Here is a 14,802-nt window from a genome sequence, read left to right as displayed (position 1 = left end):
CATGTGCCACATAACAGACAGGGAACATGATGGGGACAACAAAAGAATTATGGAAGGACAGGAACAGGATAGTGAGAGAGCAGGGTAGAAAAGGAAACTGAGAGCAGAGAGGTGATGGGCAGTCACCAAGTGCCAGTCCACGTGGTCACATGTGGTCTTTACCCCTGACGGTGAGCGTGGCTGATGTCTTCTCCTGCCCGCACACACACGAGTACTCCCCAGCATCCTCCACAGTCAGGCCACGGATCTCCAGCTCACACATGGCCCCGTCCTGCCTCAGGCTCACTCTGTCCCCGGCTCTGAGGGTCTCAGGCCCCTTCCTCCATTCCACGGGGGCTGCCTTACTCAGTTCACAGTGCAGCATGACCATGGCCCCTTCCGTGGCCTCTTCCTTCCTCAGACCCTTTGTGAACTTGGCAGGAAGGCCTGGAGATGGTCAGAAACAAACACTATCACGCTCTCTGAACACACAGAAGAATTAGGACGTGCAGAGTACAGAGAGGACACAAAACCCAACTGGACACCGACCACCTGATGGGTGTGCCCAGTACACACTGTGGACTGTGACTTTTAAAGGTCCAACCTGTACATGTGCCACACAACAGACAAGGACCATGACAGGGACAATAAAAGAATTATGGAAGGAAAAGGATAGTGAGATAGCTGGGTAGAAAAGGAAACTGAGAGCAGAGAGGAGATGGGCAGCCACCAAATGCCAGTCCACGTAGTCACATGTGGTCTTTACCCCTGACGGTGAGTGTGGCTGATGTCCTCTCCTGCCCGCATATGCACGAGTACTCCCCAGCATCCTCCACGGTCAGGCCACGGATCTCCAGCTCACACACGGCTCCGTCCTGCCTCAGGCTCACTCTGTCTCCAGCTCTGAGGGTCTCAGGTCCCTTCTTCCACTCCACAGCAGCTTCCTTGCTCAGCTCACAGTGCAGCATGGCTGTGGTCCCTTCTGTGGCCTCCTTGCTTCTCAGTCTTCCTATGAACTCAGCAGGTAGGGCTGGGCAGGGTCAGATGAACACAGAACATCAGAGTCTCAGGAGAACTTTGGAGACATGACAGGACAGAGGAAAAAACAGACTCCAACAGGACAGCAGGACAGAACCTGCAGTGATACGAGGGGTAGGAAGTAGCTCAGAGCTGGTTTCTCATGGTTCACACAACAGCCCAGGAAGGAGGAAGCAATTCCATGGAGTTATATGAAGAGGGTGACACTGAGACAAGGAGGGTAGATGGGATGAGTGCAGGGGGAAACCAGGAAGTCAATAATTGGACACCAAAAGACAGCTCTGCTTGGCCACACGGGTCTTTACCCCTGATGGTGAGCATGGCTGAGGTTTTCTCCTGCCCACACACGCATGAGTACTCCCCAGCATCTGCCACAACCAGGCCACAGATCTCCATCTCACACATGGCTCCGTCCTGCCTCAGCCTCACTCTGTCCCCAGCTCTGAGGGCCTTGGGCCCCTTCCTCCACTCCACCGGGGCTTCCTTGCTCAGCTCACAGTGCAGTATGGCAGTGGCCCCTTCTGTGGCCTCCTTGGTCTTCAGATCTTGGATGAACCGAGCAGGTAGGGCTGCAGAGGGTTAGATGGACAGAAACCATCAACCCCTCAAAAGGACTGGGCGTATGACCGTAACATTCAGGATGAGAACAGAAGCAGCAATGTGGAGGACATGTGAAGAGACAGACCAACGCATATATGACAGTGTGATCATCTTGCATCTTTCCCAGTGAGGTGCAGGGTGGCAGGGGACTGGTTCCATCCAGGCCTCTTGTCTTCTCAGAGCGCATCTGTCGTACCTATATCCATTCATACTGTCTAAGCGCTGACCTCATCTGCACCCAGAGTACGAACCAGGCTCCGCCAGCTCATACATGCAACAATGCAATGTACATCTCTCCTGGGAGAACCCCCAGAAGGCACCTTCCAGTCATGACATCAAGTGCCCCACTGACATCCCTCAGTTGTGCTCCCCACCCCAGGTAGAGTGTCAATCCAAGGACTGCCCACATCTGGGCTCACTGCATGCCTTCCCTGCCCACACCAGGCCCCACCTCATCCACCTCGCACATTCCTTTCCTTAACCCACTGGACTTGCACTCTCCTAGCTCAGGTCTCCTAGACCCTAATGGATTCTAGCTGTGGCCTTCTAACCATGCCCCAAGCCCTCCAACCTGCAGTCTTCTCCTCCATCCCAACTCCAGGAAGAGTGTGAGCTTCACAAGTTATAGCTGACCAGAGCCCACCCTGGTTACAACCTGTTGTGGGGTGAATTGTGTCCCTCAGAAATCATATGTTGGAGCCCTAACCCCCAGGACCACAGAATGTAGATGTATTGGGGGATGTGGTCTTTAAAGAGGTGACTGAGGAAAAAGGAAGTCACTGAGGTGGAACCTAACCCAACATGACTGGTGTTCTTGTAAGGAGAGGATGTTAGGACACAGATACACACACAGAGGGATGACCATGTGAGGACATGGAGAGAAGATGGCCGTCTACAAGCCAAGGAGAGAGGTCTCGAGGGAAACCAGCCTTGCCCACACCTTGATCTCAGACTTCCAACTCCTAGGACTGGGAGGAAAAAATTTTCTGATGTTTAAAGCCACTGTTATGTTGTTAAGCCATTCCGATTTTGGTACCAGGAGTGGGTCGCTACTGTAACAAATACCTAAAATTATGGAAGTAGCCTTGGAACTGGGTGATGGGTCGCAACTGGAAGAGTTCTGAGGTGCATGTTAGATAAATCTAGATTGCCTTGAAGAGATTATGGGTAGAAATATTAATGCTAAAGGTGCTTCTGGTGAGGCCTCAGATGGAAGTGAGAAATGTGTTATTGGAAACTGGAAGAAAGGCAACCCTTTAATAAGCAGCAAAGAATTTGGCTGAAACGTGTGCCAGAGTTTTGTGGAAGGTAGAACTTACAGGTGAACTTGAACACTTAGCTGAGGCGACTGGTAAGCCAAGCACTGAAGACGCAGACTGATTGCTCCTTGTTGCTTATGGTAAAATGTGAGAGAAAACTGAGTTATGTCAAAGAAGGAAGTATTTAAGCAAACGGAAACCAAACGTTGAGGATTTAGAAATTTTCCAGCCCACTGAAATTGCAAAAAAATGAGAATGCCTGTTCTAGAGAGAATACCAAGGGTGTGGCTGGAAAATCATTCAGTAAAGAGATGATGAGTGTGAGTCCTGGATCCAATCAGCCACCTCAGCAAAGTCAGGACTAGAGATGGGATTACCCAGGAAGGCTGTGTGGAAGGCTCTTGTCTGAAAGCTTGGACTCCTGTGAATTGTAAAGAAGACCAACAAGGCTTTTGAGAATTTTATATCAGCAGAAACCCTGCCAGCCGTGACTTAATCAGACACGGAAGGGACAAAATGATGGAAGCTGGGATTTCTATAGGATGGGTCAATACAGCTATCCGGCTGGGAACATGTGCTATCCTTCAAAGTTGGGAAGAATAACCCCAATGGCAATTCAGAGGTCAGCAGGGATGCCACTGCCTCCACGGTCCCAGAGGGCCACGCCACCTCTGTCCAGGGCCAAGGGGGTGAGGTCACCACTCTCGTGGGCCCAGAGACAGAGCATTGAGCCAGAGGATCATTCTCCAGCCTTAAAATCTAACAGAATCTGTCCTACTAGATGCTGGGTTTCTGTGAAACCAGTGGCCTCTTTCTTCTTTCCTATTTCTCTCTTTTGCAGTGGGAATATCTATCCCATGCCTGTTCCACTGAAGTGTTTTGGAAACATATAACTTGTCTGATTTCACAGGTTCACAGCTGGAGAGGAATTTTGCCTCAGGATGAATCATAACTCTAGTCTCACACGTACTTGATTTAGATGAGATTTAGATTAGATTTTTGACTTAGCTTGACACTGGAATGGGTTAAAACTTTTGGGTTTGGGGGATGAGGTAAATGTACTCTGCATGTGAAAAGAACATGCATTTTGGGGGACAAGATGACAGAGTATTATGGACTGAATCATGTCTCCCCTCAAATTCATATGTTGAAGACTTAACCCCCAAGAACTCAGAATGTGAATTTATTTGGAAATAAGGTCTTTATAGAGGTAATTAAGGATAGAATGGGGTCATGGGTGGGGGGGGGGTGCTAATTCAATCTGACTTATAAGTGTCCTTATAAGAAGAGGAGATTAGAACACAGGAACACACAGAGGATGCCCAGGTGAGGACAAAGGGAGAATACAGCTGTCTACAAGCCAAGCAGAGAAGCCTCAAAAGAAACCAACCCTGCAGACACCTTGGTCTTGGACTTCCAGCCTCCAGGACTGTGAAACAATAAATGTGTGCTGTTAAGTCACCTATATGTGGTATTTGTTATACAGCCCAAGCTTTCTGAGACAGAGCTCTTCAGAGCCTCCACACAATCTCCAAGGTCAATCAAATGCTGTTACCACACACAGGAGGGCCTGGCCTGTCTGGCCACCTGCTCCTTGAGCCCCTCAATGCTGCACCTCAGTCTTTCTGTGCACATCCGTCACTAACATGAATGACTCCACTCCACACCTGAGGTCGAGACCCCATGCATACCCACAGCCCCAGCCACGTGCCAGTGGCCCAGAGCAGCTCTCCTGGACCATGATGCCTCCCTGGGGGTGTCCTCACACCACCTGCCCCTTGGGTCTGTACCCGCAAGGTCTAGACAGGGCTGGCCAGTGCGTTTTGTGAGATGGATCAGACAGACAGTGACTGTAACCCTAAGACGACAGTGACGTTGGGAGAGCACAGAGCAGGTGGCAGAGAGAAGTCATTCAGGTGGCCACATGCAGTCTTTACCCCTGATGGCCAGTGTGGCAGAAGTCCTCTCCTGCCCGCACACACACGAGTACTCCCCGGAGTCCGCCACAACCAGGCCATGTATCTGCAGCTCACACTTGGCCCCATCCTGCTTCAGGCTCACTCTGTCCCCAGGTTTGAGGGTCTCGGGCCCCTTCCTCCACTCCACAGGGGCCGCCTTGCTCAGCTCACAGCGCAGGGTGGCTGTAGCCCCTTCCATGGCTTCTTCATTCTTCAGACCCTTTGTGAACTTGGCAGGCAGGGCTGGTCAGAAAGACACACACACAATCACACTCTGTGAGCACACACAAAAGGCAGGATGCGAACAACACAGAGGAAGCACAAAACCCAAGCACACATGGGCCATGTGCTGGGTGTGCCGAGGACACACTGTGGTTGGTGGCTTCCCTCAGCCCAGCCCCTTCTGTGGACTCCTCAGGCCTAATACTTTGTATTAACCTAGCAGGCAGGGCTGAGAAGGGTCAGAATGACATGGAGACCATCGGATTCTCTGGAGAAGTTTGGGGGCAGAATGTGACAGGATGGAGGAAAAGACACAGACTCCAACAGGACGACAGGACAGTACCAGTGGTGACACGAGGGGTGGGAAGTGGCTTAATTGCTGGTTTCTTCTGGTTCATACAACAGCCCAGGAAGGTGGAAGGTATTCCACTGCCTTATGGAAAAAAGGTGGCACCGAGACAGGGAGAGAACGTGGAATGAATGCAGATGGATGCAATGAAGTCAATAACTGAACACCAAAATATGGCTCTGCTTGATCACACGTGGTCTTTACCCCTGACAGTGGGCATTGCCAAGGTCCTCTCCTGCCCGCATACACACAAGTACTCCCCAGCATCCATCATAGCCAGGCCATGATCTCCAGCTCCCACACAGCCCCACCCTGCCTCAGGCTCCCTCTATTTCCATCTCAGAGGGTCTCGGGGCCCTTCCTCCAATCCACAGGGGCCATCTTGCTCAGCTCACGGCACAATATGTCCATGGTCCCTTCTGTGGCCTCTTCATTCCTCAGACCCTTTGTGAACTTGGCAGGCAGGGCTGAGGAAAGCTAAGAAGTCACTGAGAACATCAGACTCTCTCAGGGGACTCTGTGTCCAGGACACCACAAAAACCACACAAACTGCAAAAGAGCACAGTACGAACAAGTGGACAAATGCACAGATGGTGATGGAGGCAAATGCCCCAGAGGGAACAGAGAACACAAAGCACTGGACATGACATCTACTGGACAGGGAAACAGGAGCCATGAGACAGCTGGGGGAATCCAGTTGAAAAGATACAGAAAGCCACAGGATCCAACAGGGGAGGTGGTGACATGGAAACAAGTCCATTTGGCCTCACGTGGTCTTTACCCCTGACAGTGAGCGTGGCTGAGGTCCTCTCCTGCCCGCACACACACGAGTACTCCCCAGTGTCCGCCACAGCCAGGCCACGGATCTCCAGCTCACACACGGCCCCGTCCTGCTTCAGGCTCACTCTGTCCCCGGCTCTGAGGATCTCGGGCCCCTTCCTCCACTCCACGGGGGCCGTCTTGCTCAGCTCACAGCGCAGTGTGGCCGTGGTCCCTTCTGTGGCCTCCTCCTTCCTCAGACCCTTTGTGAATTTGGTGGGCAGGGCTGGGCAGGGTCAGAGTGACACAGAAAACATCAGACTCTCTGGAGACTTTCGGGAGATCAGGATGTGGACACTTGACAATAAAACACTCACACTTTGGAGCAAATAAGGAATAAAAGCTTGGACCCACAGACACATGGGTAGGTGGCAGTGCATGGGGGCAGAGGACAGACTAGGCTGAGCCCATCTAGATACAAACCAGCAAGGAAATGGAATCCTCAGTGAGGACCTCATGACATGGACAGACACATAGAAATGGCCACAGTGCCCACAGGATGGATGGAAAGGGACAGTAATCAGAAGGGATGTCCTCTCAGCATCTTCCATGGCCCATCCTGCCTCAGAGTGTATCTGATGCCAGATTCAAGGGCCCAGACCCCTTCCCCCACTCTACATGCCAGGCTGCCCAGCTTACACCACACCATGGCTGTGGCCCCCTCCAGGCCTCATTTCTTAGCAATTTTATGATCTTGAGGGATATACCTGGGGACGGAGACACAAAGAGAGCTACCTAAACTTTCCCACGAGTTTGCACCAGCACTCCCGCCTTGTCAACTCCTGCTGCTGCTGGGGCCAGAGCCCCGGCATGACTGGGCCTGAACAGGACTGACAGAGCTAGGAACACCACAGCTATAAGGGAAGCCGAAGCCACCCTCCTCCTGGCCTGTCGTCCTGGAGTAGGTGTCCTTGGGACCTGCATACTCTTAAAAGCAGCTCTCTTGGGCTGCTTGCAGCTGGTCAACTTGGGTCCTCCGCTCCTTGGCCACTGGTGGTGCCTCGTGCAGTGCAAGCTGCTCTTGACTGTGAGATAGGCCTCCAGGCCCACATCCCCTGTGGTCTCCTGGTGGGTCTGAACAGCGTGAGTGCCCAGTGTCTCTGCGCTGGAGACGCTGCACTCCATTCATGAAGTTCAAGGTGGCATGGTGGCCTGGCCTCTCCCCAAAGATCTGCGTATCTGTGCACATGACGGCCCTGCCCAGCCTCCAGAACCCTCATCAGGGTCCACCTTGTCTCGTGAGCATGGCCCAACAGGGCCCAGGATGTGAGGCCCCTGTGCACCTACAGAGCTGTCCTTCCTTCTGCGCTGAGATGCCCCCGGGCCCCTTCATCAATGTTGTTCACAGGACCCTCTTAGGACATGGTGGGTGGCCTCATCCTCTGTCCCATCTGCTACCCCCACAGGAAGTGCCTAGGCCCTCACTAGGGCAGGCCCCTGAGGACCTGGACCCCCAGCACAGGGAGCTGACCTATTGCCAGGCCATGAGCCACACCACAGCAAAGCCCCGTCCTGACTCCTCATCTCTGAGGGTCTCAGGCCCCTTCCACCACTGCATGGGGCTGCCTTGCTCAGCTCACAGCACAGCATGAATGTGGACATGGCTCCTCCCATGGCCTGCTCACGCTTCATAACTTTTTTGAATTGGCTGGTCAGGCCTGGGGAAGGTCAGACGGACACATAGACTGATGGACTCTGGAGCCTGCAGACAGGAATGGGCCACAGACACCATGCTGGCCACACAAGCACCCGTTGGAAGGGGGGCCCCGAGGGGACACCAGGCAAAATGCCCACAGTGGGCTGCTCTGATGCAAGGGGACTCCCACTACCCCGCTTCAAGGATATCCACCCAGCTGGCCGTCTTCCACCCCACAAAGGAAGTGGCCCTACTGCCCCCTAAACACATGGGCCAGCCCTCCTGCTCTAGCTGACTGTGCCCCACCCTCAAACTGTGACCTCTCATCCCGTGTCCCAGCCACAGGTCACCACGCCACGCCTGATGGACCCCCTTCTGTGGCAGTTGCCTAGAGCCAGCTTACCTGCCACAGATGCCAGACAGGGACCCCAACGCCAGCACGGGTGTCCACCTGCCCTTCCTGACTCTGGCTCTGCGCCTCTGTGCAGCTCTTCCTGCCCCTCCTTCCTCTCCTTCCACAGTCAAGCACTGTCCATACCCACTTCACCTTCACCCTATCCCTACACCCAGCCTCACCTCTCCTAACCACCAGGAGCTGGACAACAGAACCTAGGACCTCCCATCATGGCTCTCCCATGGCCCAGCATGCATGTCCCAGCTTCCACCTCTTGACACCCCGTTTGACATCCCACCCTCGAGGGCCACGCTTTGATCGACTTCCTAGCTTCTCTCTTGGCATGCCCCCTCAAGAGGACCATACTTCCACTCTTGTACTGTGTGGGTGCCCTCCTTCTCTCCCTCAGGCATGAGCCCCTGAGAGCAGGGAGGACCACATTCTCTGCTCTTTATCTGAGACGAGCCTCACAGAAGCAGGTGCTGGGAGACTCGTGCTGCAGGAATGCAGGAGATGCACACAGAAGCGAAAGACTGTACACAGACAGGGCAGAGCTCAAGGATGTGATCAAGCCCTCAGACACGAAGCCACTGCTCCACGTGGCCACACACAGTCTTTACCCCTGACAGTCAGCCTGGCCGCTGTTCTCTCCTGCCCGCACACGCACAAGTACTCCCCGGCATCTGCCACAACCAGGTCACGGATCTCCAGCTCACACACGGCTCCGTCCTGTCTCAGGCTCACTCTGTCTCCAGCTCTGAGGGTCTCGGGCCCCTTCCTCCATTCCACGGGGGCTGCCTTGCTCAGCTCACAGCGCAGCATGGCCGTGGCCCCTTCCATGGCCTCTTCCTTCCTCAGACCCTTTGTGAACTTGGCAGGCAGGCCTGGAGATGGTCAGAAACACACAAACACTATCACCCTCTCTGAACACACAGAAGAAACAGGACATGCACAGTACATACAGGACACAAAACCCAACTGGACACAGATCCCCTGATGGGTGTGCCCAGCACACACTGTGGACTGTGACATTTAAAGGTCCAACCTGTACATGTGCCACATAGCAGACAGGGAACATGACAGGGACAATGAAAGAATTATGGAAGGAAAAGGATAGTGAGACAGCAGAGTAGAAAAAGAAACTGAGAGCAGAGAGGAGATGGGCAGCCACCAAACGCCAGTCCACGTGGTCACATGTGGTCTTTACCCCTGACGGTGAGCGTGGCTGATGTCTTCTCCTGCCCGCACACACACGAGTACTCCCCAGCATCCTCCACGGTCAGGCCACGGATCTCCAGCTCACACACGGTTCCATCCTGCCTCAGGCTCACTCTGTCTCCAGCTCTGAGGGTCTCAGGCCCCTTCCTCCACTCCACAGGGGCTGCCTTGCTCAGCTCACAGTGCAGCGTGGCCGTGGTCCCTTCCGTGGCCTCCTTGCTTCTCAATCTTCCTATGAACTCAGCAGGTAGGGCTGCAACAAGGTCCGATGGACACAGACATCATCTTCATCCCCCCACAAAGGATGAAAGGGGCTGTATGGAACCACATAGGGTCACATGGGCAGAGTGAGTAAGTATACTTACCCTGTACGGTAAGCCTGGCCGATGTTATCTGGTCCCTGAAGCAGCAGGAGTACTGCCCGCTGTCCTGAGGCCGCAGGTCCCGGATGAGCAGTTCCAGCATGGTACCCTCCTGCCGCAGGCTGTACTTGCCTCCAGGCTGCACAACCTCATCTCCACGACGCCACTCCACGGGCATGGCCACCGATGACAGCATGCAGTGTAGTGTGGCAGCACCACCCTCCAGTACCTCCACGTCCTTCAGCCCCTCTTCGAACCGCACTGGCTGAGCTGTGGACAGGCATGAGCTCAGCTCAGCCCTCACCCCGCTGCCTCCTCCAGGGGTCTCCCCTGTGGTCAAGCATGGCTGAGAGCAGCAGCTGCAGGGTGCAGGCAGGCCCACCTCACTGTCTACATTGGGGGCTAGTGACGGTGACCTCAAGACCTCTGCCTCTCCAGGATGGTGAGCCAAACAGCAGGAAACAGAGAAGGGTGGAGTGTTATGGGCCACATTGTGTCCCCCAAATTCATCTGTTGGAGCCCTAACCCTCAGGACCCAGAATGGGGCCGTATTTGGAGATGGGGGTCTTTAAAGAGAAGACTGAGGTAAAATTACATCACTAGGGTGGGTCTTAATCCCACAGTATTGGTGTCCTTACAAGAAAAGGAGATTAGGACACAGACACACACAGAGGGATGACTGTGAAGACACAGGGAGAAGACAGCTATCTACACGCCAAGGAGAAAGGCCTCAGGAGAAGCCAGGCCTGCCAACACCTTGATCTCAGACTTCTAGTCTCCAGAACTGGGAGACAATAAACCGGGAGACACGTTTTTTTTATGCTACTCAGTCTGTGGTATTTGTTACCCGGAACCCGAGCTGACTGAGACAGATGGAGATGAGCCAAGCCAGGAGAAGGGAGACACGGTGACGTCAGAACACAAAACAAAGCTGGGAATGAAGTAAAAAAGAGATTGCTGGTCAGAAGACCAAGGGAGGGTGAGGGATGCTATCAGGACCATCAGAGACCCAGAGATGGGCAGTAGGGAGCAGAGCGAGTTGGATGAACTGCTGGAAAGATACAGGTGGACAGAAGGAGCCTCAGAACAGCACCCCCCCCCACACACACACACATAGAGGGCAGAGATAGACAGGGTCAGATAGAGTCCTGGAGTCCCCCTTGCCCTTAGCAACACAAGAAACAGGGGTGCCCAGAGTGCGGCTGGAGGCTGCCCAGCACCCCCCTCCAGGGGCTCACCATGGACCCTGACAACGGAGCTGCTCCAGGCACCGCCAGCCTCACACTTGTAGCGCCCACCGTCCTGAAGGGTGGTGTCAGTGATGACCAGTTGGGCTCGGCGGCCCTCATAGCTCAGACGGCACCGGGCCGACGGCCGCAGGGCCTTCCCGTCCTTGGTCCAGCACACAGGGTTGTCTAAAGCAGCAGTCTCACAGACCAGGGTCAGATCTTCCCCCTCCATGACTGTGGCATCTGTGAGCTCCCGGGAGAAAACACCTGGCTTCTCTGAAGACAGAGAGGGATGCATATGACACTTGTGGGCTCCTGCAGGAAAAGCCCCAGGTCTCACTGCAGACCAGGCAACACTCCTGGTCAGTGCCCACCTGTCCCCCTCAGTCTGGGCTGCAGACAGGGCTGCTGGGGGAACAGGACAGGCTCTGTGTGGCTCCACATACCAGAGGGGTGGGCCCAGCCTCTACACTGACCTTGAGCTCACCTCTGCATACCATGTGCAACAACGCATCTTGAAATAGCGCCACTCAGCCTCCCAAGCCCCGCTCCCTGGGATCCAAGGCCCCAGCCCATGGGAAGTCCATGGTGCCTTCTCTGTAAGCCCCAGGGCCTCACCCAGCGTGTGGCCAAGCCACTGTCTTGAGGTTGCATGCTTAGTCACACAGACTGGCCCCCACGACGGCACTGGGCACATGCAGCCTACCTATGACCTGCAAGGCAGCTGAGGTCCGCTGGTCGCCTGCCTCAAAATGGATGGTGCCTGAGTCCTTGAGGGCCAGCTGCCGCAGGGTGAGCACATGGTAGCCACCTGGCTGGACCTTGATCTCACTGAGTTTGCTGGCAGACAGTGGGGTTTTGTCCAAGAACCAGTGGACGGGCTTGTAGTCGGCAGGGGAGATACGGCAGCAGAAGGTGGCCGAGGAGCCCTCCTGCACCTCCAAGTCCTTCAGGTCCTCCGTGATGAGCACTTTCTGGCCTGCAGGGACACAAACGGGCATGTCAGTGACCCTCTGGCTAGCTGCCAAGGGAAACAGGGTGCTCCCAAGACCTGGGGTGGGCTCCCGACAGAGATCGAGCAAATGACTCTAACGGGCTCCGAATGACAAAACATAAAACGGTAAGTGGGTCCGAGCTGAACTGTCCAAAAGTATTTGTTTTAGATCCATCAGTGAGCCCCAATCCACCTCTGGGGTCCTTCTGCAGAGCACACAAGGTGACCCACTGTAAGGCCCGTCCATGAAGCTGTGCTCCCTAACCTGTCTAGGCCAGTTATGCCTGTCACAGAAATCACTTAACGCAATTAAATTTTGTATTAACAGAAGAAACGAGTGTGAAAAAAAGATGCATGGCTATGATAACATTTAAATCGAATGCATTGGAGGACTGACAACGTGAATCGCTAGAAAAAAATGTTTTGCTGTTGTCTTAGGTATGGTGAAACCTTAGGAAGAAGTTATAAATATAGAGGTAGATTGGCCGCCAGATTCCTTCTGCATTCACAGGTGTCTTGAAGCTATTGCACACCAGAAAGCATAGATAGCACATCAGGAGGGCGATGTACGCAAAAAGAGATACGGAATTCTGATTCGTGAACTGATACACAAAGAAAAGGCTCTGGCTGACACTATTAGACTGGTACAAGTCTGTGTGTTTTAAATGTTTTTAAAGACCATATGTTGTTGTCAGGGGACACTCTGACTTTTTTAAAGTATGAACATCTACTGGGTTGGCCAAAAAGTTCGTTCGGGTTTTTGGTAGCATCTTACGGAAAAACCTGAACGAACTTTTTGGCCAACCCAATACTTCATTAGATAGCGGTGCTTCTACTGCGCTACCAGAATGTTTTCACTGAGCTCAGTGGATTCACTGTATTTCACTGAAAAAGAGAAAGAAATCAAGAGTGAGGCTTCTTTGTTATTCTTTTGGGTTTTTTTTCTGTGGAGAGACCCCCCAGGAAGGACCTCCCCCTGACTTCACCCTGGACACCGGCCCTGGGATCTGGAGGGCTGGGCTCAACCCTGCCCTGATGTCTACTTGTCCTACAACCCTGAACCAGCCAACAACCCCGAGTAAAGGCCCAGTCTCCCTATCTGTGAAGTGGGAGAGTGATAACCCTCACCCTGCCTGCCAGGTGAAAACTGCTGCTCCAACCTGAAAATCTCCCCGAGCAAGTCTCCTTCCACAGGAGCAGAGGCGGTACATCTGCATGTACGTACATGCAGAGCTCGTGCAGGGGCACACGCTGGAAGGGTTCCAGAAACATTCATCCAGCAAATGGAGGCACAAATAAATGAGGGCTGCTGACTCATTTACACAAGGCCCAGCTGGGAGGGCCAGAGACAGGACCACCCAGGACAACTCCCCTTGGAGATGGGGAAACCAAGGCTGGGTTTGTCTAGGGCCAGGCAGAGTTCTGATCTCTTCCCATCTCCAAGTCTACTTGAAACAAAGCTTACACCTGAGCACACCATGGGCCTTGAAATACAGTGTGCAAATGAGAGCAGCAGCACAGTGACCGGGCCTAACCTTTCACCAGGAGCCGAGCCTGGGACTGGGCCTGGCCAATGTCACAGGTGTAAGTGTCACTGTCCGCCTTCTCCAGGGCGCTGATGGTGAGCCTCAAGGTCACGCCCTCCTGGCTGGGAGCATGCTTCTCCGAGGTTTGCAGCTCTGTGAGGCCCTTGCGCCAGGTCACTGAGGCCGCGGGGCGCTCCGTCTTGCAGGCAAACACAGCTGTGCCCTTCTCCTCTACCTGCAGGTCAGCCAGCTCCTCCGTGAACCGGTTTGGCTTTTCTGTGGGAGAATGGATGGGAGGGAGAGGCCTGTGCAGACCCCATGTAGGCCCTCAGGACAGGAAATCACTCCCATCACAGGTGGTTCTCCTGGCCCACCCACAGAACCTCAGGGACCTGAGCAAGCCCCTTCCCTGCTGGGCGCCCCTCCATTCCTGCCTGGAAAGAGAAGCCACAGGGGCTGTCCCAGGGTCTCTCATGGGGGTTACCTTCCACTCGGAGGCTGGCTGTGCTTTTGGAAGACTCCGTCTCACACGTGTACTCGCCAGAATCTTTGAGTGAGGCTGCATGGATGACCAGCATGGCTCGAGTGCCTTCGATGAGAAGCTCATACTTCCGACTCTTACGAATGGCTTTCCCATCCTTCAGCCAGCGCACTGGGGTCCCCTCCCGTGACAGCTCACACCTCAGCACCACATCCTCACCCAGCATGGTCCTCTGGTCTTCCAGTGGCTTCGTAATGTCAACTGGCCTCTCTGAAAACAACAGAGATGGTGGCCCAAGAAGCATGGCCGCAGCTCTACCCACGGCCACAGCCCTAGCCATGCCTGGGGTGAGGGCAAGGCAGGCATTCAGGAACCTTCAGGCTCTGAAGGTTGGGACCACAGAATCTACAGCTTTAAAACTTCCAACTCTGGAACCTCAGACCCAGGGGCCTCAGAGCCCTGGAATACCAGGGAAGGACCCCGGGAGGGAGAAAGATTAGACCACAGAATCTTATGTTCTCAGCACTGTTCAGAGTGTGACTCAAAGCATGGCCATGGGCCAGCGCTGACTACGGGCTGAGCTTTACCCACTGGCGCCAAGTACTCATGCTGGAAGTAGGAGCTCAGAAATGCCAATGGCAACTTCACTGGCTTCACGAGTCATGCACCCTGGGAGCTACCACAGCAGTCGAATCACGGACTGAAGATCAGAAACCCTGCTTCTGCCCCAAGCCTCCA

The 14,802-nt window shown here is 54.1% G+C and overlaps 1 protein-coding gene across 1 annotated transcript in view; it reads right to left on the bottom strand.

The window, feature by feature from the left end:
• Positions 1-14,802, bottom strand: part of OBSCN (obscurin, cytoskeletal calmodulin and titin-interacting RhoGEF) — a 90,040-nt gene that overhangs the window by 59,807 nt on the left and 15,431 nt on the right. Inside the window, 12 exon segments of the mRNA XM_027096393.1 lie at positions 163-426; positions 746-1,009; positions 1,323-1,586; positions 4,814-5,077; positions 6,187-6,450; positions 8,875-9,138; positions 9,462-9,725; positions 9,838-10,104; positions 11,073-11,339; positions 11,770-12,042; positions 13,593-13,859; positions 14,068-14,334. Of these exon segments, the coding sequence (XP_026952194.1) occupies positions 163-426; positions 746-1,009; positions 1,323-1,586; positions 4,814-5,077; positions 6,187-6,450; positions 8,875-9,138; positions 9,462-9,725; positions 9,838-10,104; positions 11,073-11,339; positions 11,770-12,042; positions 13,593-13,859; positions 14,068-14,334 (3,189 nt within the window).

The sequence above is a fragment of the Aethalodelphis obliquidens genome, unplaced genomic scaffold (assembly GCF_003676395.1).
Source record: "Aethalodelphis obliquidens isolate GAN/ISIS:26980383/991018 unplaced genomic scaffold, ASM367639v1 scaffold102, whole genome shotgun sequence".
Classification (NCBI taxonomy): domain Eukaryota; kingdom Metazoa; phylum Chordata; class Mammalia; order Artiodactyla; family Delphinidae; genus Aethalodelphis; species Aethalodelphis obliquidens.
This window is presented reverse-complemented; position numbering and strand designations above follow the sequence as displayed.